Source organism: Pogoniulus pusillus, chromosome 15 (assembly GCF_015220805.1).
Source record: "Pogoniulus pusillus isolate bPogPus1 chromosome 15, bPogPus1.pri, whole genome shotgun sequence".
NCBI classification, from domain to species: domain Eukaryota; kingdom Metazoa; phylum Chordata; class Aves; order Piciformes; family Lybiidae; genus Pogoniulus; species Pogoniulus pusillus.
The window spans coordinates 4,200,001-4,227,888 of record NC_087278.1 but is presented as its reverse complement, the minus strand read 5'-3'; the positions used below and the strand labels follow the sequence as shown (position 1 = coordinate 4,227,888).

Sequence of the window (27,888 nt, the reverse complement as noted above, 5' to 3'; positions counted from 1 at the left end):
GGTTCAATTGTCCAATCTCAAGCAGCTTGCACAGAGTGCAGCCTGAAATATGCTAAATTCCCAGGAGTTCCATGAAAAAAAAAATGTGACCAGGTAGATAAAAGAGACTTTTTTAAACCTCCCCTGGGGGCAGAAAAATTTAGTGCAGCTGCAATCCTTAGAAGATATCAGATAACCTCATAGGAGAGATAAATTAGGTACAGCTTAAGCAAGGCAATGTGTTTTATTTGCTGTGTAATACCAAAAGATCCATTCCTCTGTTTAATTCCTTCCTCTTCTATGAAATCTTAGGTGCAAATCTGACATTGTTGTGCAGTCAGGATATTAACAATGTGTCTTTCACCCTTTTACAGTATCACAGTATCACCAAGGTTGGAAGAGACATCATAGATCATCAAGTCCAACCCTTTACCACAGAGCTCAAGGCTAGACCATGGCACCAAGTGCCTCATCCAGGCTATGCTTCAACACCTCCAGGGATGGTGACTCCACCACCTCCCTGGGCAGCCCATTCCAATGCCAATCACTCTCTCTGACAACAACTTCTTCCTAACATCCAGCCTAGACCTCCCCTGGCACAACTTGAGACTGTGTCCCCTTGTTCTGTTGCTGGTTACCTGGGAGAAGAGACCAACCCCATCTGGCTACAGCCTCCCTTCAGGTAGTTGTAGACAGCAATAAGGTCTCCCCTGAGCCTTCTCTTCTCCAGGCTAAAGAACCCCAGCTCCCTCAGCCTCTCCTCGTAGGGCTGTGCTCAAGGCCTCTCACCTCATGCCTTCTCTCATGTTGTGGTTTGGATTTGCCACCCAAGGAATTGGAAATTTACCCTCCAGAGTAAATTTAGCCCCCTTACTCAGATTTTAGGAAGTTAAATGAAGTTGTATTCACAAAAGTGGACTAAATCTAAAAGTATAAAAGGCATTAAACCTGGAAGGTAAATTTGCATACATTGATAGTTCAACAACAGCACAATACCACCCCCTGTACCTCAAAGAGTTCCAGAAAGGCTATTTGCAGCCAGCACACTCTCTCTGCCTCCCCTCTGTACCTCACAAAGCCATAACAGAAAGCAGTAAGCCTGTACGCAAGGTCAGGAGCAGAGAGAAAGCAGCCAGAAGCCAATCAAGAGGCAGCTAGAGAGCATGAAAACAAGTTTGTGCTGCTACATATAATGTATTCTGGGCCACTCAATTCAAGAGAGATGTTGAGATGCTGGAATGTGTCCAGAGAAGGGCAACAAAGCTGATGAGAAGCCTGGAGCACAGCCCTGTGAGGAGAGGCTGAGGGAGCTGGGGGTGTGCAGCCTGCAGAAGTGGAGGCTCAGGGCAGAGCTCATTGCTGTCTACAACTAACTGAAGGGAGGCTGTAGCCAGGTGGGGTTGGTCTCTTCTGCCAGGCAAGCAGCAACAGAACAAGGGGACACAGTCTCAAGTTGTGCCTACGCTGGATGTTAGGAGGAAGTTGTTGTCAGAGAGAGTGATTGGCATTGGAATGGGCTGCCCAGGGAGGTGGTGGAGTTGCCACCCCTGGAGGTGTTGAATCCATGCCTGGATGAGGCACTTAGTGCCATGGTCTGGTTGATCGGTTAGGGCTGGGTGCTAGGTTGGCCTGGCTGATCTTGGAGGTCTCTTCCAACCTGGTTGATTCTATGATTCCATGATCAATTTATATTCAGCAGGCCAATGGAATTAGATCTACTTGTCTTGCATGGTTGCTTATCTAATCCCTAAAACTGTTTGTCCTAGACGGAATTTTCTCTGGAAAAATGAGGCATGGCCTTAAAATTGTAATATCTTACTTGGGGATTCTCTGATGTCTAGTGAGAACTCAACTCCAGCTACAGTCACAGCATAATCTGGTTTAAAAGGCAAGTGGCCACAGGGAAAAGCTCCATTGAAGATTGCTTTTCGTTAGTGCTTTTGCCTGTGATTTTGTGCGTGTGTTGTTCTAATCATTTAAAAAGCCATGAGCAGAGAGTAAGATAACTCTGCCCCAAAGCAAAGATCACAAGTAACTGCTGTTCTGTTAGATGCTTAATGAATTTCCTCAGTAATTCTTTCTTTTCCTCCCTTTTTCAGATGAAGCAGATCGGTCACGATGGCTACAACCCCACCTCTGTAGCAGAATGGCTGGATTCCATTGAACTGGGTGACTATACCAAATCCTTTCTAATTAATGGCTATACATCGATGGACCTTGTGAAAAAAATCTGGGAGATTGAGTTAATTAACGTAAGTTAACCAATCCATAGCAGCAGTTCCTCTTAAATACACTTTAGCACTTGTCCTGACATACCAAAGGGAGAGCACAAAAGCGAATGGCACTACAAATACCTGTCATTGAGTGCTGCTAATGTTTACAACTTCTCTGCCTGTCCTCTACGTTTTGCTTCTATTTGCTTCACCATTGTCTTTAGCATGGTATTCAATCAGCCTGATTGTGTCTGCCTTCTGGATGCTGAATGACATTTGAAAATATATTTTGGTGGTTTATAGCTACAAGAGCATAAATCTTGGCTTTTAAAATGCCTAGCAACAGTCCTGCTTGTAAAGAGACTTTTGCATATGCTTTGGCTAAATTAAACATCAAGGAAACCTCAAATGTAGTTAATAAGTTGTGCTAAAGGAACAAAATATTACCAGTTTTGCTTGAAGCTTTATTTATATGAGTCAGATGAGATGCCCACATATGGGCAGCCATAAACTAACGTGGACTGCACTGCAGAGTAATTTGCAGTAAGATGGAGTTTGTACTGCTACAGCGAAGACACTGACAACTCAACTTTGCCAGAGGAATTTTCATGCAAGTTATCTGCCTGAAGCTGAGTTGTTTCCTTTTTTAAAAGAGAGATGATTATAGCTTTGGATCTGCTGTAGCTTTTGAAATCAACTGTGGTGTTAGTTTATTTGAACTTTAGGGCAGTCCCTACATGGTGAAAAGCCTAGTATCATATTTTATTGACTCCTCACAACAAAAGGTTGTGCTCTTCCTTCCATTATAGGACATACTGCACCTCTGCCTCTAATTAGTGACTACTAACAGAATAGTCAAAGGGCTAACCACTTGCCAGAATAAAGCATAAGATAAAGCAGCTGTCACAGATCTTTACTAGGAAATGGTTGCCAGTGTGTCCCACACTTCAGAAACGTGGAATATAATGATGGCCTGAAACCATGTTCCAACACAGGGACTGGTGCATGATGCACAAGCAGGTGTAGCATCTAAAGCAACTACATTAAGGAAAAAGGAACTGAAAGAGGAAACTAATCCATGTTGGAAGTTCTTTTAGGCATTCATTTCTTATTGTCACGTTACAGTTAATCTTAACTAGTACAAGAATGTAGCATAGACCAAACTCTGCCTTACATGTGGTGTTTGTTACATCTGTTGTGAGTTGTAGGCATAACTGAAGTCAGGATACTGGTAGATAGTAGCTGAACATGAGCCAGCAGTGTGCCCCGGTGGCCAAGAGAGCCAGTGGCAACCTGACCTGGATCAGGAGCAGTGTGGCCAGTAAGACAAGGGAGGTTATTCTGCCTCTGTACTCAGCAGTGGTCAGGCCACACCTTGAGTCCTGTGTCCAGTTCTGGGATCCTCCTTTCAGGAGAGATGTTGAGATACTGGAAGGTGTCCAGAGTAGGACGACAAAGCTGGTGAGGGGCCTGGAACGCAAACCCTATGAGGAGAGGCTGAGGGAGCTGGGGGTGTGCAGCCTGCAGAAGAGAAGGCTCAGGAGTGATCTCGTTGCTGTCTACAACTACCTGAAGGGAGGCTGTAGTCAGGTGGGGTTGGTCTCTTCTGCCAGGCAAGCAGCAACAGAAGAAGGGGACACAGTCTCAAGTTGTGCTGGGGGAGGTCTAGACTGGATGCTAGGAGGAAGTTGTTGGCAGAGAGAGTGACTGGCATTTGATGGAATCACTGTCCCTGGAGGTGTTGAATCCAAGCCTGGCTGAGACACTTAGTGCCATGGTCTGGTTGATTGGCTAGGGCTGGGTGCTAGGCTGGCCTGGATGATCTTGGAGGTCTCTTCCAACCTGGTTGATTCTATGATTCTATATAATCGAAGTCAGCATATGAATTATGCTCTTATAAGTGTCTACTGCAGAGGCTGTTTATAACTGTGATTCTTTCTTCTGTAAGTGGCTGGGATTTTAATCAGAACTGGGGACCCTTTGCTCTAGAAGCTAACAGGGATTAACAGCCAACACTGGGTTGAAGAAGAAAGAGAGGAAGGAAGGAAGGAAGGAAGGAAGGAAGGAAGGAAGGAAGGAAGGAAGGAAGGAAGGAAGGAAGGAAGGAAGGAAGGAAGGAAGGAAGGAAGGAAGGAAGGAAGGAAGGAAGGAAGGAAGGAAGGAAGGAAGGAAGGAAGGAAGGAAGGAAGGAAGGAAGGAAGGAAGGAAGGAAGGAAGGAAGGAAGGAAGGAAGGAAGGAAGGAAGGAAGGAAGGAAGGAAGGAAGGAAGGAAGGAAGGAAGGAAGGAAGGAAGGAAGGAAGGAAATAAGTGGAAAATTCTCTTCACGTTGCCTTCTGCAACTTCGTTTGCATCTCAAACCTTTAGCCATAATCGATTGGGGAACAAATTACCCTTTAGCTCCCCCATGTGGATCATTAAAACTTCATTAAAGGCTTGCGGTTTAATTCCAAGCTTGCTTAAAATGATGAGCAGGGAAGTACCTGCCCTGAAGAATATGCTTCTGTAAAATGCTCATCAACCAACCCAGTGTATATCCCTCCACTTTCAAAGCTTTTCTTTCATTTTCTTTTCGAAGGGCTGGACTCCTTGGGATAAAGCTCCCAATTTGACAGGGCTAGCAAGAAGCTGTTAAAATGTTTAAGTCTTTGTGTGGCTATAGATACCTACAGAGATAATTATTTCTCCCACCAGATATAATATTGGATTCTGTTGTTCAAGAGCATAGTAAATAAAACAGTTCTACACCTCAGAATTTCTATTCTTGTCTGGGCAGTATATATTTGATTACCACCAATCAGTAGGAGCTATCTGTAATGGTATAATGCTCACTGAGAAAATCTCTAGCTTAGAAAATTATTTACTGTTATTTTTCTGTTTCAATTGAGGGGAATCTTTTAGAAATAGACCAGAAATTGGTTTGAAGCATTGTGCAGTCTGGCAGAACGAGATACTTATCTCTGGCCAGCAGGCCTGCTGTCTGAAATCAATTTCAAAGGTCTCACTTCTCATTCAGACAATGGTAAACAGGAGCTTGTTACAGAAAGTTTTTCATAAAGGAACGTAGAAAGGTCAAAGCCACCAGCTCTGGAACAGGACTGCTGACTTGAACAGGTCAGAATCCAGGCACCTGAAAAATAAGAGAAAAAACAGCCTCAGCATCCAGAAAAGAATTCAAAGTACCCTTGGTTTAGTGGCTCTTGGTGTTTAAATTGTAGAGAGAGCGAGTTTCGTATGCACTTACAGCAAATATGAAAGGAATACATACCAAGGGCTAAGCATATGATATTTTCTTTCACTTTAGCTATCAGCTTAAGCAGTTGCAGGCAGTGAATTTGGCATAAAAGCACCAACTATGAACTGTTAGTTCATATTTGGTGCTTTTAACCAGGAAGGTGTCGGGAAATCATCCATGGCTTCTGGAGGAGTGGACACAGTTTTGAAGCTAGAGATAGCTTCTGTTAGGTAAATTGGTATAGCTGAAAGGAGAAAGGAAAGAAGGGGGCATTGGCATTTCATTTTCCACAGAGCCTTCTTTACATCTGAAAACTCTTCTTTGTACACTTTATTTTTGTGATCCTCAACATGTCTGTGCATGAAGTTCATCAAGTTTTGGTTTTGTTTTCCAAGACCTGAACTAGTTGTTGAGGTGCTGCCTTCTGGTTTCCCTTTTCTTCCTTGGCATTTTGTACCTTTTCTTGCGAGTGCTGCTACCCTTCACTCCCTGAGGTGCCACTTTGCTGTCTCTGCAGTCTTATACTTTATCATAATGCATCTCAGCATACTGGTGTAACGTTTTACTTAACATACAGCTCTGACCAAGACACTTTTCTTCCCCTTCACAGTACAAATGTATTCAATGAAGTGATTGAAAACAGTTCATTTTTTGAAAGACAGAAAGGAGAAAGCATATTCTGAAAGTCTTAGCTGAATGAAGCTAACCTCTCTACATTCCCTCTATAAACTAGAAATGATCTCAGAGGAAAGAATTGTCCAGAGGATGGTTGGGGGTGGTTAAACTATTAGTTATCTGGATTGTTCCCTGGGGAGGTTTATCTATCCTTACTCCACACAGAGATTCTAAGATTAGCTTTGGTGTAAGTGTTGATCTGCTTAAGGGTAGAGAGGCTCTGCAGAGGGATCTGGGCAGGGTAGATCAATGTGCCAAGACCAATAGCATGACGTTCAGCAAGGCCAAGTGCTGGGTTGCCACTGCATGCAGTCCTATGCACTGCTACAGGCTTGGAGAAGACTAGCTAAAGTGTACCCAGTAGGAAAGGATCTGGACATACTTATTGACTACCAGCTGAATATGTGCCCAGGTGACCAAGACAGCCAACAATATCCTGGCTTGTATCAGCAGCAGTGTGGCCAGGAGGACTATGGATGTGATCATACCCCTGTACTGATGGGGCCAAACCTTGAATACTGCATTTGGGTTTGAGCTCCTCAATACAAGAAAGACACTGAGGTGCTGGAGTGTATCCAAAGAGCAGTGAAGCTGATGAGAAGTCTCAAGCACAAGTTTTATGAAGAGCTGGTGAGGGAACTGGAATTGTTTAGCCTGGAGAAAAGGAAGCTGAGCAGAAATCTTATCTCTCTCAAACTGCCTGTGATAGCAATGGGTTGTAGGTTGCAGAGGTTACAGCGAGGGGACTTGTCAGTCTCTTTTGCCAGGTAGCCAGTGATAAGAGAAAACAGCCTCAAGTTGTGCCAGGTTGGATATTAGGAAATGTTTCTTCACTGAAAGGGTTACCAAGCACTGGAACAAGCCTCTCAGGGACATGGTAGAGTCACCATCCCTGGAGATATTTTAAAAACATACAGATGTGGCACTTAGGGAGGTAGATTTGGAGTGGTCATGGCAGTCTTAGATGCTAAATGATTCTGTGAATCTATGTTTAAAGCTAACCTTTGTGAGTTACACCTGACTCCTGTAGGATACTGAAATGATCAAAGCCTTTAATCTTTGAATACTGAAATGATCAAAGCCCTTAATCTTCTTATCTTCCTAAAAAGAACAGCTCGTTCATTGTTTCCAGCACTGTTTTACCATCCTTGGAAGCTACTGTCTAGGTAAACACGTTTAAAAAATGTGAGAAGAAAGCCAAATGCCCAAGCCACTGGTGGAAAAGGCCATCTTCCCTCAGCTTCTCTGCTCCCCCAACTACCTCACTGGCACTAAGAAATGAGTCTCATGTGCAGCTTCCTGCAGTTTCTTGGAAACTTTTGCAGCAAGGTAATGTCTGCTCTAACTTAACCTGCCAATTCCTTTCAGACTTCGAGTGTACACATATAGAGCGTGCGTGGTTTTCGTCAAGTGAAGCCAAGCACCAGCTACTTAAAGCATTTGAATCAAAGAGTCATTTTAGAAGTTGTTTGTCTTCTTGCAGGCTCCCATTCTGAGTCTGTTTTCAACAAGCCAGACTTTGAAATGCAGGTTTTGTTGCACTATTTGGTTTTGTCATTTCAATCGTGACTTTCCCCAGGTCCCATTGCTTCGTTACTTTCTGTGGCCGTTTCAGCTAGATTTCTAGCTCAGACATAGGGGAGAGGTGAACATTCCAGGGATAGGCCATATAATGGCAATAATGGATAAGTTAATATTTCACTGGAGCATCAAGAGCTTTATGTCTAGAAGCACACCTTGTACCTTCCCCTTGCTAGCTTCAGCTGCGCCCATTGCTATCTTTCCCTGCTGCTGCTTTGCTGCTTTGCCGACGCTTGACCCCTTCCCCATCTTCATTGAGGTTATTATTTTCTCCAGTAGTTTATTTCTCCTTACATTGTTATAGTCAAACTGTAAGAAATGCAATTTCATCTTTTCCCCTGACTTTCCAATAAAAAATCCATGTTGAGGTGAGTTTATTCTACCAAGGGGAGGGATCTACCCTAACCCGGGACACTTAGAATCAGTCAGGGCTGGAAGGGACCACAAGGATCACCTAGTTCCAACCCACCTGCCATGGGCAGGGGGCAGGGACGCTCTGCCCTAGATCAGGCTGGCCAGAGCCTCATCCAGCCTGGCCTTAAACACCTCCAGGGACGAGGCCTCAACCACCTCCCTGGGCAGCTCATTCCAGGCTCTCACCACTCTCATGGTGGGGAACTTCCTCCTTCTTGGATAATATGCTTCCTGGGAAACACTGTTCTAATTTCCTTATCTTGGGATAGTAAGGATCCAGAATGCCTTCTGCCAGTCTTAGTTTTCTCAGCACTTGTGGGTTTATCTCCCAGGTTTCTTTGCTCATGAGCGAGGTCAGATTCCATACCCAGATCCAGCTATCATTTATTCAATGCTTTAGCTACAAGGAACTTTTCTGAATACATATAGTCTGATTGGGGGTAGGGGGAGGGAAGACCCTTATGTTCTGAAATCCTCTAACCCATCTAAATTGTACACCTGTGCTTTAAAGTCTAAGTGCTCCTCTCCATGACTAACCACATTATTCGTGTCTGTTATTCTGGATGACTTACGTAACCCTCCCCCTCGGGGAGTCACTCTCTTCAGGGAACTTTTACCAGGAAGATTCTTCAGGCAGGATAGAAACAGCTTAAGAGAACAAAGCAAGTTATTTATCGGCTAAGACACACAATACCTTGTAGGACTAATGAACTAGGCATTAGATCAACCCCCACCAAGTGAGTCATTCGGTCTAATGGCCAAATAGTCATCGCTCAAGGAGGGGAGGGCTGGCTTCTGTTGCTCCCTGGAGCAGGCTGTGATGTTGTTGAGGTGCTGTCTTCTGGCTTCTCTTTTCTTCCTTGGCATTTTGTACCTTTTCTTGTGAGTGCTGCTGCCCTTCACTCCCTGAGGTGCCACTTTGCTGTCTCCACAGTCTTATGTCTACAACTCTACGTTTCTTCTCTCACATGGTTCCAGCCTGTGCTCTCTCTTCCAGCTCTTTCTCCCACCCTAGCAATTTTCTCAGAAGGAAGCTGAGAAGAGCTGCACAGCTGTGCTGTACTGAAAGTAGGCCTTGATTCACAGATAGCTGAACTCCTGGGAGGAAGGTTGCATGTAAGTGACCTGGTTTCCATTGCTGCTCAATTAGTTCATCCTCTATTGTGAGCTTCTACTTTATTTTTTTTAACATCCATCTTTCCCATGGATGATTCAGTCTTTGTCTTCTGTAAAATTAATGTTTACTAAATGGTTTCTTAAACTCATTTACTGTCCAAATTTTCAGCTTCTGGGGAATTGTTCTTTATACTCTCTCACAAATCACATTCCTGGTTTATATTAGATTCTAATGGTTGCTGGTCAGGATCAAAGATACTAGAGTGAGGAAGTATCTACCACTGGACTGCCTTCCATTAGTTTAGAACTAAATCCTTTGGATCCTCCACAACATTGCAAGCAAGTTCCACAGTTTAATTTAGTTCTGTACTGTGTGAGAAACTGATTCTTCAGTTCCTTTAAAGCTGCAACATGATCATTTCATTGCAGCCCAATGGGGTTTGTGCTGTAGAAAGGAGAGAAAATTAAAATGGCCATCCTGAAACAGATCAGAGGCTCTACCTAACCCAGTGTGCTGTGCCATAAACAGTGGAGCAGGGAAGTCCACGTGGATAGGACAAGTATATTATGAATTAGCTGCATAGCATTCTCCTAGTCATTAATAATTCTCATCTCAGGGACTTCTGGAGTTGGGTCAGTTCTTCCTTGCCCTTTTTTACCTCAAATGAATTATTATCACCATCAGCTTTTATTATCTTCCATTCCTCTTTTCTATGCAATTTGTAAATATATTGATCAGCAGAAATAATTTCACAGATCTCTTCAGGACTTCACTGGGAAACATTTTCCACCCTGGAAACTACATTTGCTCCTACAGATTCCTGCTTTAACCAGCTCTTTAGCCATGTATAACTCTTCTATCACCTTAATGACATCATTATTTTGTTGGGTTTTTTGTGATTTTTTTTAAGGGCCTTTTGAAAGAGGCTTTATCAAAAGACTTTAGGAATCCAGGCAAGCAAGCAGATCAAACAGATGATAAAACTTCTCTACAGACTTTTTGGCTGTTTCAAAGAACATCAATAGGCTTTTGAGATATGTATGTGTAAGGTGCCTTTACATGCAGTCAAATTCACTCCTCCTGGTTGTATTTATCCATGTGTTCACTACTATTAGGCATCATAAGAGTCCTACTAATTTGCCTGGGACAGGCTTACTTAGAGTTCAGCATTTCCATGAATCTTCCATGAAGCTCTCTTCAAAAATTGGTAGCAATTCTGTCACTTTCCAGTGCTTGGATAATAAGAAAATTTTAAGGACAAACTTAAACATCAGTGCTAGCACCACAGGAAGCTGGTGAGAGGCCTGGAACACAAGTCCAATGAGGAGATGCTGGGGGTGTGCAGCCTGGAGAAGAGGAGGCTCAGAGGTGACCACATTGCTGTCTACAACTCCCTGAAGGGAGGCTGTAGCCAGGTGGGGTTGGTCTCTTCTCCCAGGCAACCAGCAATAGAACAAGGGGATACAGTCTCAAGTTGTGCCAAGGGAGGCCTAGGCTGGATGTGAGGAGGAAGTTGTTGTCAGAGAGAGTGATTGGCATTGGAATGGGCTGCCCAGGGACGTGGTGGAGTTACCGTCCCTGGAGGTATTGAAGCAAAGCCTGGATGAGGCATTCAGTGCCATGATCTAGTGGATTGTCTAGGGCTGGGTGCTAGGTTGAACTGGATGACTTGGAGGTCTCTTCCAACCTGGTTGATTCTATGATTCTATGAAAGTGAGGAAAGTTTGTTTATGTTTTGACTTTTCATCCCTCTCAGCAAACCAATGAATGATACAGACATCATCATTATTTTCTTTTCACAACCAATGATCTAATTTCTCTCTTTAAAATACTCCAATTAGCCTCAAACCAGCACAGACTGCTTGGAGCCACAATCCTTTCTGATCTCCCATAAACACTGCTCACCAATAAAGATGCTCTTAGCTCTTCCTGTGTTGCTATCTAAATAGCTCTAACAATTTTGATAATTAGAAGAGCTCTCCACACCATGAGTTTGCATTAACAGCAGGCTTTGGGATCTCAAGTTGTTAGGTATTTTGGCATTAAAAACAACTTCTATGGCTGTTGAGCTTAGAAAATCCTCTGTATGGCTTTTTCATTCTTCACTCTTTCCAAGCATCCAGGAGCATGCAACTAGGGTACTTGATCAAGGAAGTACTTGAAGGTAATTTGTGTAAATCACTACATTTTAAACAGCTGTGCACACAAACATGTGTGTATTTATGTGCAAATATGTAGAATTGAAATAAAGCATTATTGAAGCTTGGACTCGATGATCTTAAAGGTTTCTTCCAACTGAAACCATTCTCCAGCAAGTGAAATGCTGAACCAGAACACTTCAAATGCAAATTACACTTCTGTAGAGACAAGCATGTTGATGTGCTGGGGGCAAAAGCAGAGGTCCTGTGTTCCAGAGTTTCTAGGTAGCCTAAAATGTTTGACAGTGTCTGATATCCTGCAAAACCAAATGTGGCTGTTATGATGAGGAACAGGTATTTATTATGTTATGATGAGGAACAGCTATTTATTCCTAGCTCCTCCAGATTCCTGCGCCTCCAGGCAGGCTGAACAGTCATTCAAGTAGTGACAGGACTGGGGGGAATGGGGCACAGTTGGAGGTGAGGAGATTCAGACTGGATGTGAGGAGGAAGTTGTTCAGCATGAGAGTGGTGAGAGGCTGGAATGGGTTGCTCAGGGAGGTGGTTGAGTCCCCATGCCTGGAGGTGTTTAAGGCCAGATTGGATGAGGCTGTGTGCAGCCTGATGTAGGGTAGGATGTCCCTGGGCATGTCAGGGGGGTTGGAACTAGATAATCCTTTTGGTCCCTTCCAACTTTGACTGATTCTATGAAAATCTTTTCTGCTACATCTGTGGTGTTCTGTTCTGCTAAATAGCTACCATTTTGCAATGGTTAGTTCCCAACCTTGATTAACTTATGGGAAAATGAAGGAAAATTTCAGTATCTATTCAAATTCTTTGGCTCATTTGTTTGCAAACCTATCCTAATTAATATAAATAAACCTATCCTAATTAACATAAATTATAGGACCAAATTTACCTTTTTTTTTTTTTTTTCACAACAAGATGGTTGCTTACATGTTTCAACTCAAACACTCTGAAGACTGTGCTGGAATTGAACAGTATTCATCATGAAGCATTATTTCTTCATGAATGAATATAGGATAGACGTGCTCAGTTCCTCCTACATTAGCAGAAAAATGCTGCAAATGAGATTACATTAATATGTCTTAGCTGCTGCAGTTGCAAACACAAAGGATAACTCTCTAAATTACCCTATTTCCCTTTGAAATGGAAAGAGTAGGTTAATTGCATGCATAAAGACCTGGGAGATATTACACAAATAGCAATTTGTTTTGCAAAGAAAAAAAAAAGGGTTCATCCATCCAAGGCACCCACAGAGGTGAAATCATTCTGCAAAGAGAGTCAGAGCACTGTAGGGGCTGCCCAGAGGGTCACAGAGCTCTGGAACAGGCGTCCCAGGGGGTGACAGAGTGCTGAAACAGGCTGCCCAGATGAGCTGTGGAGTCTCCCTCTCTGAAGTGCAGCCCTGTGAGGAAAGGCTGAGGGAGCTGGGAGTGTGCAGCCTGCAGAAGAGGAGGCTCAGGGCAGACCTCATTGCTGTCTACAACTACATGAAAGAAGGTTGTAGCCAGGTGGGGTTGGTCTCTTCTGCCAGACAACCAGCAGCAGAACAAGGGGACACAGTCTCAAGTTGTGCCAGGAGAGATCTAGGCTGGATGTTAGGAGGAAGTTGTTGGCAGAGAGAGTGATTGGCATTGGAATGGGCTGCCCAGGGAGGTGATGGAGTCACTGTCCCTGGAGGTCTTGAAGCAAAGCCTGGATGAGGCACTTGGTACCATGGTCTGGTTGAGTGGCTAGGGCTGGGTGCTAGGTTGAACTGGATGATCTTGGAGGTCTCTTTCAACCTGGTAGATTCTATGATTCTATGATCACAGGGTGTCAGGGGTTGGAAGGGACATTGGGTGTTAGAAAGAAGTGCTTCACAGAAAGGGAGATTGGAATTGGAATGGGCTGCCTAGGGAGGTGGTGGAGTCACCATCCCTAGAGGTGTTTAAAAGGAGGCTGGATGAGGCATTAGTGCCATGGGTTAGGTAATTAAAAGAGTTCGATGATCTTGAAGGTCTTTTCCAATCTGGTTAATTCTGTGATTCTGTGAGATCTAAAAGGGATTTTAGTAATGCACACCTTTGTTTCTTTTGCAAGAAAGAAATACTCAACCATCATACAGTAGATTTGTTCCATTGGATCTTGCATTTAAAAATTGTTCTTTCTGTGGTCAGGCTCCTCCTGCTTTGAATACTGGCAGCAGTTCCATCAGTCACTCAATTCCTAAATGCCTGTGGATGTTACCAATCCTTTAGATGCTGTTGTTATGTTGTGGTGGTGCAGTGGAAAATCTTGTTGGATGCAATTTATCCTCAACAAATGCCTGTGCCAGTACTGTGATTTCATAACATATTTACCTCTTAAGTACAGTTTCTGCATGTTACAGGTTGCATAGGTAGCAATTTCATAGCCTTTGAAAGAATTAATGTGCAAACTTCCATCTGCTCCTTGTGGTTATGTAGAAAAGATCAGGAGATGAAATAAACTGGCAATTTCTTCAAACCATCCACAGTTCACCTCTTCACACTCCCACCTTGGATCATGGCAGTGCTCAGACTCGGGAGAAGTGGGAGGAAAAACACTTCTTCAAGTTCAAATACAAAGCTTTAGCAGTTTACAATACAACATGGTAAAAAAAAAAAAAGAAGATAGAAAGAAAAAGTCTTCTCACTGTGAAAACATTTCCAGGACATTTGTTTTTTGGTAGTGGAATGATTCTTTTATAATCCATCTGGCTTCATTTTGTGCTGGAGTTTATTTCTGTAGATGTTGTATAAGGGCTTAGAAAGTCTATTTATATTTCTTTGTATTATGGCAGTAAATACAAAAGTTATTGGTTGCTGGTTGAAAAGGGATAAATAACCATGTCTGATGAGTAAATCATAGGATGATAGAATCAACAAGGTTGGAAGAGATCTCCAAGATCATCCAGGTCAACCTAGCACCCAGCCCTAGCCAGTCAACCAGACCATGGCACTAAGTGCCTCAGCCAGGCTTTTTTTCAACACCTCCAGGGACAGTGACTCCACCACCTCCCTGGGCAGCCCATTCCAATGCCAATCACTCTCTCTGCCAACAACTTCCTCCTAACATCCAGCCTAGACCTGCCCTGGCACGACTTGAGACTGTGTCCTCTTGTTCTATTGGTGGTTGCCTGGCAGAAGAGACCAACCCCACCTGGCTACAACCTCCCTTCAGGTAGTTGTAGACAGATGTAGCCATTGAAACGTGCAGAGTTCTCTTCCTAAGTCCCCCTATATCCTGTATTGATTTTGAAGCGTAAAAATTTTAGTCATATCAAAATGGTATAATTTGGAACAATCAGGTTTGCCTCTTTTATGAGGTAAATCTTTGCTCTTAAAGAAAAAAAAGGCAGAGCTTTTTCTCTTCTTTCCCCTGTGCTCCACTCTCTCTTCAAAACAAATTCTAATCAGGCGGTGATTGGCAGCAATTTTTAGCACTAATAGTCAAAGCTGAGCAATTTTAGCACCTATTGTGTTCCACCTGCAGGATCATTTTCTTGTCCTGTAACACACAAATGATTGATTTATAATGCAAGGTTATTTTTTTCATTAAAGCAACCTACTCTGCCTAGTGCCAGAGAAGACAACGTGGCTGAAGTATCCTAACAAAGTCTTCCTCCATTCGTGCAGCAAAGCAATTGCCTTATCACCTGATCACAGAATCACAGAGTTCCTTAGATTGGAAAAGACCTTCAAGCTCATCAAGTCCAATCATTAGTTTCACACTGGCAAGTCCTTGACTAAACCAAACCCCTCAGCACAACATCTCAATTTTCTGCCTAAAATCAAAGTGTTCTCTAAAAAGGTTTCACATTTCAGAACGTGATTTATTTTCCAGGGTGTAAATCAAAGGTAGCCCAAACCGAGACTTCTTCTTCCCTTTGAAAATAAAACCAACTAGAAAATAACTTTTCCTCCTAGCCCACTAGATAAAATAAATAGTCACTAAAGATTTTGTTGTCCTAGGCAACAACTTGTTCTACTTTAGAGCCACAAAAAAGATGAAGGGAGTGGGAGATCTTCCTTACGAGGAGAGACTGAGCCAGCTGAGCATGTTTATCTTGGAGAGGAGGAGCCTGAGAGGCTCCTGAATATGTGCAGGGTGAGTGCCAGGAGGATGGAGCCAGGCTTTGCTCAGTGATGCCAAATGACAGGACAAGGGGCAACGGGTGGAAGGTCATCTTCAAGGATTCTGTCCTTCATTGTGTTTAACTTTCAAAGTAATGAGGTTTCAGTCATTTTCCATAAAGGGCAATACAAAATCCCAACAGATGGTGGTGAGAAACCTTTAATGGATCATAGAATCAACCAGGTTGGAAGAGACCTCCAAGATCATCCAGTCCAACCTAGCACCCATCCCTAACCAATCAACTAGACCATGGCACTAAGTGCCTCATCCAGGCTTTTCTTGAAGACCCCCAGGGACGGTGCCTCCACCACCTCCCTGGGCAGCCCATTCCAATGGGAAATCACTCCCTCTGTGAAGAACTTCTTCCTAATATCCAGACTATACCTACCCTGGCACAACTTGAGACTGTGTCCCCTTGTTCTGTTGCTGGTTGCCTGGCAGAAGAGACCAACCCTACCTGGCTACAGTGTCCTTTCAGGTAGTTGTAGACAGTAACCTTCAGTCTGCTTTGTTTGAAAGTTACATACTATTACCTCAAGTTTTCTACAGCAGCCCCAGTGTTTACACCCTTAAAATAGTTATTGGCAGGTCTTTGTGATCCCTTTCATCATAGTCTAATCATTACAAGGTTATGTGCATGTTAGTCCTTTTTTCTTCTTCATTGTTTACTTTAAGGAATGTTCTTCATGACAGGCAGGAAATGCATGCATAAAATAATGCATAAAAATGCAGATTCATGTTGCATGGATTTGATTTCACTGTCACAGTTTGAAAAACCAATCTGAGGAAATGCAGCTAAATACATTTTGATGTGCAAGGATATCTAAATTCTATTCAGATAACACATTTGCAAAAGCTGTAGTGTAAAGTCCCTTCCTCTGTGGTTAGAAAATGAGAGATGTTTCTACTGTTAGGGGTTCAAAACAGCAAGTCAGCTTCTAAATCTCTTACAGTCTGTGTTTTTCATCAAGGAATTAAACACCTGATTCAGATGCAGTCATGACAGAACCTACTGAAAGTGGGGGGAGGGAAGTTTAAGAAGTTAGACCTTACTTTTGTTCAGGTATTGAAAGCTGCTTGACAGATTGACAGGTTCACAGATTGCATTGGGTTGGAAAGGACCCTCAAGTGTGGTGGCAAAAAATAAGATGTGATGGTTTGGGAGTTACCTGCCTCCCCCACATGCAATGATGTCACCCAGACTAGACTCAGCCAGCTGGAAGTTAAAGAATGAAGCTTTATATTCACAGCTCAGCACAATATACAAGCAGATGCTTACAATATAGTACAAATACTTATAGTTATCTAGAGAAATATACAAGTTACAAGTAATGCAGAAACACAATACCCCTTCCAGGAATTGGAGTCCCCAGGAGGGGCTCCCAACAACCCTTCCACCTTCTTTCTACCCCTCTATAACATCACTTTGATTGGAAAAGACTGGATGATCTTGGAGGTCTCTTCCAACCTGGTTGATTCTATGATTCTAAGTCCAGCTGTTAACCCAGCACTGCCAGGTTTAAAGATCTCTACCTTATCACAGACTCTGCCTTGCACACAAGGTGAGTTGGGAGGATCAGCAAGGGGAGTTAGAACGAGAATGATTTAGTTGGGTTACACAGATCCAAGCAGAACAGCAGAAGCCCAGAGAGAAAACAGACACCAACAGACAGAACTGTCTTGTCTATGTTTTGCCCTTGCTTTTGTATGTCTCAGCAAACCTATCAGTGAAGTAGACCCCACCAATGCTTTCTTTTCACAGGCTATAATCTATTTTTTCTCATTAAAATATTCCAGTTAGCCTCAAACCAGCACAGTTGTCTTGTCCAACCGCCCCCCTGCAGAGGGCAGGGACACCTGCCACTAGATCAGGTTGCTCAGAGTCACATCAAGTCTGATCTTGAGTACCTCCAGGGATGGGGCCTCAACTGCCTACCTGGACAACCTGTTCAAGTATTTCACCACTCATTGTAAAGAACTTCTTCCTAAAGGCCAACCTAAAATCTATCTTGCTGCAGTTTAAAACCAGTGCCCATCATCCTATTGCTACAAACTCTTCTAAACAGCCTCTCCCCAGCCTTCCTGCAGGTCCCCTTCAGATATTGAAATGTAGTAGTAAGTTATGGGTTGTAGTAAGTAGTATCAGTAGTAAGTTATCTGTTATCCGTTATCATACATATCATGTATGTGTATGGAGTTATAGTTATCAGAATCTGCTTGAGGCAATCAGGTTACACAAACATGAGCTGGGATTGCTCAGCCTGGAGAAGAGGAGGTGCAGAGGGGACCTTATCACTGTATACAACTGCCTGAAAGGAGGCTGTGGCTAGGTGGGGCTTGGCCTCTTCTCCCAGGCAACCAGTAACAGAATGAGGAGACACAGTCTCAAGCTGCACCAGGGGAGGTTTAGGCTGGATGTTAGGAAGAAGTTAGTCACTGCAAGAGTGACTGGCCTTTGGAATGGGCTGCCCAAGGAGGTGGTGGAATCACCATCCCTGGAAGTGTTTAAAAAGACTGGATATGGCACTTGGTGCCATGATTTAATTGATTAGATAATGTTAGGTGATAAGTTGGACTTGATGATCTCAAAGGTCTTTTCCAACCTGACTGATTCTGTGATTCTGTGACACACTTACCAGAAACAGCATTTTTTATCATTCTGGAGGAGTCAGCTCAAACTCCTGATTATCTCAGGGTCTAGACTCCATGCTACCATTTAAAGCAACATAGAATCAACCAGGTTGGAAGAGACCTCCGAGATCATCCAGGCCAACCTAGCACCCAGCCCTAGCCAATCAACCAGACATGGCACTAAGTGCCTCAGCCAGACTTTGCTTGAACACCTCCAGGGATGGTGACTCCACCACCTCCCTGGGCAGCCCATTCCAATGCCAATCACTCTCTCTGCCAACAACTTCCTCCTAACACCCAACCTGTACTTTGCCCAGCACAACTTGAGACTGTGTCCCCTTGTTCTATTGGTGGTTGCCTGAGAGAAGAGACCAACCCCACCTGGCTACAACCTCCCTTCAGGTAGTTGTAGAGAGCAACAAGGTCACCCCTGAGCCTCCTCTTCTCTAGGCTAAACAACCCCAGCTCCCTCAGCCTCTCCTCATATGTTGACTAGCTGCAGATGAGCTTCTAAAGGCTATGTGGCAGTCTCCATCCTCTCTTCCACATGCATGATCTACTTGACGATGGAAAACACAGTCATAATGTCTACCTTTACAATATTCCCCCCTCCAGTGAGCCTCAAAGAAATGCATATTCACTCACGTGCACACAGAAAGCAAAAGAACTATGCAGAGCTAAGTATTTTAAACATTTGTGTTCCCACCCACAGTGTGCTTCTGCTCTGCTCTCAGTGAACATAACCAAACACAAAGTCATTTGTGCTCCCTGTCTTAGGAGTTAAATTTATGTAAGATTTATGTGAGCAATCGATAAGCACCAAAGCCATAGCTGAGGAGGATGGATGGCAAAGCATCAGCCTAGTTCATAAGCGTACCTTGCTAAGCAGTAGTGATAGATCTGCACTGCTCCTTTTGTTGGAGCTGAGCAACAATTTGCAAGCAGACGTAATTCTTCTTGCCTGCTTTTAATAGCAAAGTATTCACTAGCACTGGTAGATGACATCCACCAGGAAAGTTCATTATCTCAGGTTATGTGCTCTGATCCGTGAAATCTGGGGGGTGGTGGTGGTAATTTGTGACTCCCTGGGTAACAGAAGCATAACATGTGACTTAATGTGAGAGGGAGGAAAAAAAGACAGAAGCTTAATATGCCTCTAAGCATATGGAGTGGTTGGCTTTGGAAACTTGCTAGAACTGATGCATGGGAAAGAGAAACTGGGAGCTGAGGAGAGCTGGTAGTAAATGAGGGAGTTAGATGCAAGGCTGGGATGTCAGGAGTGGGAAACAACTGCCATTAGATGTTAATGGGCTTAGCAAGAAGGCCTGGAAATACATAGGGAAGTAGCACCCATAGAGTCTATGCAAGTATCAGATACACCTGGAAGAGATAAAGTCCTTATGTCCATCCAAACTGTTAACACATTACCAGGCAGCTATACAGACAACTTCAAATACCATTATTTTTAGTTAGGATTTCTTGTCTTCCTTTAGACTTCAGATTAGCTTGTTGGCTCTTTGTGGCAGGAAATCATCTTCCTGGATTGATAGCTCCTAGAACACTCTCTAAAATGTGATCTAAACCTCTATTTTCCCTCAGTATTTTTACTGCTGTTATTAACAAACAATTACAGGACATCAGAATACTGATTTACAGATAATGTGTAAGATGAGAAGCCTGCAGCAGAGGAGGCTCAGGGCAGACCTCATTGCTGTTTACAACTACCTGAAGGGAGGCTGTAACCAGGTGGAGTTGGTCTCTTCTCCCAGGCAACCAGCAACAGAAGAAGGGGAGAGTTTCAAGTTGTGCCATGAGAAGTTCAGGCTGGATGTTAGGAGGAAGTTGTTGGCAGAGAGAGTGAATGGCATTGGAATGGGCTGCCCAGAGAGGTGGTGGAGTCACCATCCCTAGAGGTGTTCAAGCAAAGCCTGGATGAGGCACTTAGTGCCATGGTCTAGTTGACTGGCTAGGGCTGGGTGCTATGTTGGCCTGGATGATCTTGGAGATCTCTTCCAACCTAGTTGATTCTATGATTCTATGACCTTGTCTTAGACATTATGGAGAATAATGGTTCAGGGAAGAAGATTTGTGTCAAGAATGCCTTGATATAAGAAAGATTTTTAACAAGATTCTTTGAAGATGTTTGACTTAAGCCAAGGTTCTGGGGATTTTTGGGATAATGCACTTCAGCTTTTCACCATCAGATTTCTAATGGTCTCTGGAGTTCAGATAAGGAAGAGAAGCAAACAGGCTGCTATCTTCTCTGCTTTTCCCCAGGGATTTAGCACAGATTATTCCAATGTGTCAAGAATAAAACCTCCTCACTGCTTTTGCAGGAGATGCTGTTGAGCAAAATGACTGAGGTTTGTGTTTACTGCTGACAATTTGTTACATTTCCATAAGCAACAGCATTTTAGCATTTCATTTGGGTTACTTCTCATTGGCATTTTTCTTCTGTGTAAGTATGCAATGAGCTGAGTTTATCTTCTGAGAATCCAAGAAGATGTTGCTCATAATTCAGTGTGGACCCATTAACAGGGCAGTGAAGAATTAGTGTCCTGAAAACAATCCTGAAACTCACTTACTGGGTTTGACTGTGCACATAGCAATTACCTAGGCAGTAAATACACTCAGAGGGTCTGAAAGATAAATCTTCTGATGGGAAAATGCCAAGGTAAGTTGAAGTGAAGGGGAGAGTCAGAAATGTGTTTACTGATACTACAGAAACCTGTCATCAGAATCTCAACAGACATCATTCTGAATACCTGGGATTCTGCATTCAGATTCAATTTCTATCACGTCCTCCTGATGTCTTGCAAGTGGCAAAACTCTTAAAAAAGAAAATAAACCCAAAACTCCACCTTTCCCAGTTACCTGTCAAAGTGTAGGCTGATGTGCTAAAGGAGATATCTCTGTGTAACCAATTCTTTCACTGGACTGTAAGAGATGAGCATTAGTGGTAGTGCTGAGGGTCAGTTGTTACCCACAGCGAGTAGAACGGCTGTAAGACTCTAACCTGCTGTATTTCAGTGGCTATCAGACACCTGGCTTTGGAAAGTACCACACAGGATCAATTCTTTGTATTGTTCATCTTTTCTGCTTCGTTGTTTTTATCTCAAGGGCAGTTGCCATGATAATGTTTCGGAGCTGTTTGCTCTCGCCGTGTCCTCACCACCTGGTTTCTTAAGCCTGTTTAGGTGATGTGCTGAAAGTTGTCATGACACATAAAGAACAAACACTGGTCTCTGTAGTGTACACACAAGGGTTCTGACTTTCACTACTTTCATCAAAGCAGTCTTGCAAGCAGCTGAGAAGTTGGCTTGGCAGTGCATTCCTCATTGTGCTTGGCTGTGTGTCTGCAAAGTTCTGGAGTTCCTTTGCATTTCCTGGTGAAGCTTATTGCTACTTTAGGTGATGGTTTGGGTGTTACCTGCCTCCCCCCCTCCCCTCCCTTAAGTAAAATCACCCAGAGTAGGCTCAGTCAATCTGGAAATTGAAAGAAGCTTTATATTTACAGCTTAGCACAACATGCAAGCAGATATTTACAACATATACAGAAACAGACAAGTTATAAAGCAATACAGAAACACAACAGCCCTCCCAGAAAACAGAGTGTCCAGGAGAGGCTCCCAACCACCCTTCCACTTCCTTCCCACACCTCTTCCTTACCCCAGACTTTGCATTATATTCGAGCTGAGTTTGGAGGGTCAGCCAGGGAGGTTAGGAAGCAGAAGGATTAGTCACACAGATGGCAGGTTAGAGAGAAAAGTGTAGCCCAAAAAGCCAGAGAGCAACTCCCTTATCTATGTTTATGTTCTTGTTCTTACACATCTCAGCAAGCCTATGAGTGCAGTAGCCATCAGCATTGTTTCCTTTTCACAGCCTATGATCTAATTCTCCTCACCAAAATACACTAGCTAGCTTCAAACTAGCACACTTCAGTAGCCCAGCATGCTTGTTCAGTGCATTGTTTGACACAAGGCTCTTGAGAACATTTAAAACATATGGGCTGAAGCGACTGTTGCAGTACTGTGAGGTGTTTGGATGATATGTAAAGCTGTACAGATAGTAATACATATGTAAAACAGAAGTATTACACAATCATTTAATTGGATGCTATCATTTAACATATCCTTAGCCAATCTGCTTCTCATGTAACGTTTAGCTTGCTCACAGTTTCCCTTTCTTGGCTTTGCTGTTTGAAGCTTTTTGCTTTGCCAACCTCTATATGATATTAGAGCACGAGCAATGAAAAGCAATGGCAGTGATATTTTGCCCCAACCAATCTCAAAGAGAATGAACCTTAGTGACATTGTTCAGTGGTTTAGAGTGCACCATCTAACCAGCCATTCAAAAAAAAAAAAGGTTTCAAAGCACATCTTTATTAAATTATGTCCCCCAGGAAAGGGCTATGTGGGGGGAAAATTCATCACTCTTTCAACTGTGCATTATCATAGAATCAACCAGGTTGGAAGAGACTTCCAAGATTATCCAGGCCAACCTGTCAAATCAACTAGATGATGGCACTAAGTGCCTCACCCAGTCTTCTTTTGAACACCTCCAGGAATGGCAAGTCAGAAATGCATGAAAGAGAACGGGCCCAAAGGTTAATTATAACTTCAAAGACTGAAATCATAGAATCAAGTTCAAACACTGTGCATGATTTGTATCTTCCACTCATTAAGTGAATAGAATCATAGAATTATGGAATGGCTTAGGTTGGATCTCAGACATCATCCATTTCAACCTTGCTGCTGTGAGCAGGGAGACCTCTCAACTAGACTTGGCTGGTCAAAGCCTCATCTAACCTGGCCTTGGACAGCCCCCAAGGAAGGAGGCATCCACGACCTCCTTGGGCAGCCTATTGCAGAGCCTCACCAATTCCATACTGAAGAACTTCTTCCTAAAATCCATTCTGAACCTACTCTCGCTCAGCTTAAAGCTATTCCCCCTTGTGCTGCTAATAGATACCTTTTTCCTCCCCTTTCCTCTCTAGCCTTCTTGTAGCATCTCTTTGGGTACTGGAAGGCAGCTCTAAAGTCTCCCTCAGAGTCAGTCAGGGTTGGAAGGGACCACAAGGATCATCTAATTCCAACCCCTCTGCCATGCCCAGGGAGACCCTACCCTAGATCAGTCTGGCCAGAGCCTCATCCAGCCTGGCCTTGTGTCTCACCTGAACTATCCCAGCTGCCTCAGCCTTTCCTCATAGCAGAGGTGTTCCAGAAGTGCAGCAAGGCATTGCATTATTGCAAAAAAACCCTCTGCTTTTCATACATATGTGTTCATTTTTAAGTTCCTTGCAACAACTGCTGCTACAGTCCTCACTCATGGATGTGTTGGAAACTTGCCAGATTGTTTCCTTTCTGCTGAAATGAATTGGCTTGGGGAAACAGACACCAAGAAAACGGTGCAAATTATTTGTGAACGTTTTAAAATGTATCCAAAAATGTTTAATTCCATTTGCAAATCCAATGCATGCAAATGCACCATCCTGAAAACACACTGCAGGTAGAGAGCTGAAAGGGAATCATTAGTGTCTGGTTTGACCTGCATTGAACTTGCTATGTCTTATTCTATTTCAGCAAAAGAGGAGCCTGTGAAGAGATAAAATTTCAGTTGCTGGCTGTATCAGTGAAATTCATATTTACATCTCAGACATAGCCATAGGAGATACATGTCCTGTTTCTTGCTGGGAGAAATGCAGTTGTTTCTGCGACATGATTCACCTCATCCTAAAGCAAAGGCTTAAATTGCATCAAATGAGTCATGCCTTAAAGGGGACTATTTCTTCCTGCTGAATTAAAGACACACTGATGTGAGGGGTCTGAGGTCTCTACTGTGGATACTTTACATTCCACACGTCCAGTTTACAAGGAGTTGTACTGATAGGATGAGGGGCAGTGACTTGGAACTAGAGGAGAGCAGATTTAGGTTGGATGTTAGGAACAGGTTCATTACCATGAGGCTAGTGGAACACTGAAGTAGGTTGCTCAGGGAGGTGGTTGGGGACCTATTCCTGAAGGTATTCAAAGTGAAGCTTAGCAGGGCTCTGGGCAACCTGATAGAATCATAGAATCAGCCAGGTTGGAAGAGACCTCCAAGATCATCCAGGCCAACCTAGCACCCAGCCCTAACCGATCAACCAGACCATGGCACTAAGTGCCCCAGCCAGGCTTTGCTTCAACACCTCAAGGAACGGTGACTCCACCACCTCCCTGGGCAGCCCATTCCAATGCCAATCACTCTCTCTGCCAACAACTTCCTCCTAACATCCAGCCTAGACCTCCCCTGGCACAACTTGAGACTGTGTCCCCTTGTTCTGTTGCTGGTTGCCTGGGAGAAGAGACCAACCCCACCTGGCTACATCCTCCCTTCAGGTAGTTGTAGACAGCAATGATCACAAGCTCATAGGATGTTAGGGGTTGGAAGGGACCCAAGGAGATCATCGAGTCCCTCCCCCCTGCCACAGCAGGACAATACTGTCTAACAGATCACCCAGGAACACATCCAGACAGGCCTTCAAAGGCTCCAGAGAAGGAGACTCCACAACCTCTCCGGGAAGCTTATTCCAGTGCTCTGTGACCCTTCCAGTAAAGAAGTTCCCCCTTGTGTTGAGGCAGAGCCTCTTTTGCTGCAACTTACACCCATTGCTCCTTGTCCTATCCCAGGGAGCAGTGAGCAGAGCCTGTCCCCCCGCTCCTGGCAGCCTTCAGATACTTATAAACATTTATCAAATCCCCTCTCAGTCTTCTCTTCTCCAGACTAAGCAGCCCCAGGTCCCTCAGCCTCTCCTCATAAGCCATGCCCTCCAGTCCCCTCATCATCCTCCTAGCCCTCTGCTGGACCCTCTCCAGCAGATCCCTGTCCCTCTTAAAAACTGGGGAGCCCAAAACTGAAAACAGGTTTTAACCTTTGATCCAGCAGATCCCTGTCACTCTTAAACTGGGATCACCCCTGAGCCTCCTGCAGGCTGATCTGGTTTAGGATCAGCCTGCTGACTGCAGAGGAGGTTGAACTGGATGTCCTTTGGAGGTCCCTTCCAACTGAAACCATTCTGTGACTCTGGCTTCATACAAGAGAAAATACAACGGAAATAATTAACTAATGACATCCAGGGGGAAAATAATCTACAGAGGGGGGGATTAATCTCAGTATGTAAACATCTGAGATGAAACCTGTTTCCCCTAGAAACCTGTTTGTTTCTAGAACTGGACCTGGAAAATCTCAATGTGTGTTGGATTTATTGTGGCACAGCATTGTATACCAACACATCTTGTCATTAGCAACAACTGGATACAGCAGACTGCTAAATGCTGCCTGCTCTTGTGGTGCACCTTGGACCATATATCCAATGGGCTTTGTGCCTCCCTTGAGGGAGGTTATTCTGCCCCTGTACTCAGTACTGGCCAGGCCACATCTTCGGTACTGTGTACAGTTCTGGACCCCTCAATTCAAGAGAGATGTTGAGGTGCTGGAAGGTGTCCAGAGAAGGGTGACAAAGCTGGTGAGGGGCCTGGAACACAAACCCTATGAGGAGAGGCTGAGGGAGCTGGGGGTGTGCAGCCTGGAGAAGAGGAGGCTCAGGGGGGACCTCGTTGCTCTCTACAACTACCTGAAGGGAGGTTGTAGCCAGGTGGGGTTGGTCTCCTCTGCCAGGCAACCAGCAACAGAACAAGGGGACACAGTCTCAAGTTGTGCCAGGGGAAGTCTAGGCTGGGTGTTAGGAGGAAGTTGTTGGCAGAGAGAGTGATTGGCATTGGAATGGGCTGCCCAGGGAGGTGGTGGAGTCACTGTCCCTGGAGGTGTTGAAGCAAAGCCTGGATGAGGCACTCAGTGCCATGGTCTGGTTGATTGGCTAGGGCTGGGTGCTAGGTTGGACTGGATGATCTTGGAGATCTCTTCCAACCTGGCTGATTGATTCTATGATTCTATGACAAGTGAGAAAACTCTCAGAATGAGCAGTGCAAACATCATCCTCCTTTGATCCATTTGAAACAGGTGTAAAGAAGCATACAGCAGAGTCATAGCCTTGCATGACAGCAAGATGGGTCAGAAACCTAGCGGGGCTCTCCCCAGCACTAGCTCCTGTGATCCAGCACACAGTAAGTCCCCATACGGCAGCAGGTATTGCTGTACAGCTTACAAGAGGGCATTTTAGAGTCCTTGTAATAAGTGAAAATTCCACTAGGTGGTTCTGGTGCTCTTCTGACAAGGATCGAAACTGTTCTTTCGAGACAGTTGTGCTCTATTTTTCGCCGTACTGCTTCTCTAACTGTTCTGAGTTATGCCAGGATTCAAACGTTTAGTTAAATCCTGAATAATGGCGTTAATGTATTTCTCCATCAAGGATAAAATACCCTTAGTCAATGAAGACCAATTCCCTTGGTCGTTACTGTGCATCAGTTAAACCCCTGAAGCAGTATTTCACTTCAGCCTTTGAAATTGCCTCCTTGAACTTAGACATTCGAACTGCAAACACAACGGACCTGTAATTAGGTTTGAATGTGATGTATCATCTATCTCACAGAGTTTCAACTGAGTATGTTTGGTGCACGTTAAAACATTGCTGTCATCTAAGGTGGTATGTGACAAGAGAAGGTGAAGACCTGTGCACTGATGGGAGCTTCCTCTTTGTATGGTCCATTCTTTAAGGCAGGATACCGATTTAAACACATCTCTGATCTAGAGCTCTGCTATGGCCCCTTGCAGCCATTCTTGCACTTTCATTAAAATCAACTTACACTCAGCACCTTTTCTCTTTGCAACTCCTCTGCTTCCCAAATACCAACTGCTTCTTCTCTCAGATGGCCTGAGATATGCAGCCCGAGACACGCAGCTTGCATCTTCTCTCCTTGTATTCATCTCTAAAGGCTGCAGTTGCTATTTTAGATCTGAAGGTTTGCCTTTGTGCACAAATGCCTCCATCTCCCAAATGTGTCAGTCTGGTCTAGTAAAAGGTGTTGTTTGTCAGTACAACTCTTGCCCTTTTGAATAGGTTTTAGAGTGTGTTGCTGGTTAGAATGAACTTTTTGCTGTCTTTTCTGGGGCCGTTTCTGATGTTTTGCAGGTTAATTTTTTTTTTTGCTACCATGCCACATGTTAGAAGTATTTATTAATATTTCTTCAAACATACTACAGAACTCAGTTTGCTTCATCTGTGCTTACATTTCCTTATAAACTAGTGAAGAGTGATGTGGGTCTGCTCATGGCAGAAATATGCAGAGGGTTACAAGGAACACCACAGAACAGATATGATAAATTCCAAGTCTGCACACCACAAAGTCAGTTCTAATTGTTGATGGGTTTTTAATTACTTCAATATATGTGCTTTTATACTGAAAAGTGGGAACACAGGTTCATATATAGGAAATGTAAGCCTTTTGAGGCAAAAAGATATGTATGTGTACAAATACATGTAGCAGATACAACTCTGATGAGCCATTAGAACTCATTGGCAGACCCCCAGAGCTCCACAATGCCACACGAACTTCCATCAGGCCACAAATGTTAACTCTTGTCATCAGTTTGAGTCCATCTGCTTTGGCAAGGAGGTTGGAGTTGATTTTCCCTTCCAGCCCCTACCATTCTATTTTCCAGTTTAAATGCTGAGGACTCTCAAATCAGTCTCTGGAAAGATGAAATTTCACCAAAAGTAGGAAGCAAAAGGGCAAACACTTTATAAATTCTTCCATTTCTTCTGTCCTTTCTCATTCTTGAATGCACCTTTTGGAACAGGCTGTTGGTTT

General features: G+C 43.8%; 1 protein-coding gene across 19 annotated transcripts in view; it reads left to right on the top strand.

Annotated features, from left to right (window-relative positions):
- The window catches only part of ANKS1B (ankyrin repeat and sterile alpha motif domain containing 1B), a 449,942-nt gene that overhangs the window by 242,555 nt on the left and 179,499 nt on the right, over positions 1–27,888 (top strand). For all 19 annotated transcript variants that reach the window (XM_064154982.1, XM_064154981.1, XM_064154990.1 and 16 more), the window contains one exon: positions 2,079–2,231. In XM_064154982.1, the coding sequence (XP_064011052.1) occupies positions 2,079–2,231 (153 nt within the window). The remainder of the gene's footprint in view (positions 1–2,078; positions 2,232–27,888) is intronic.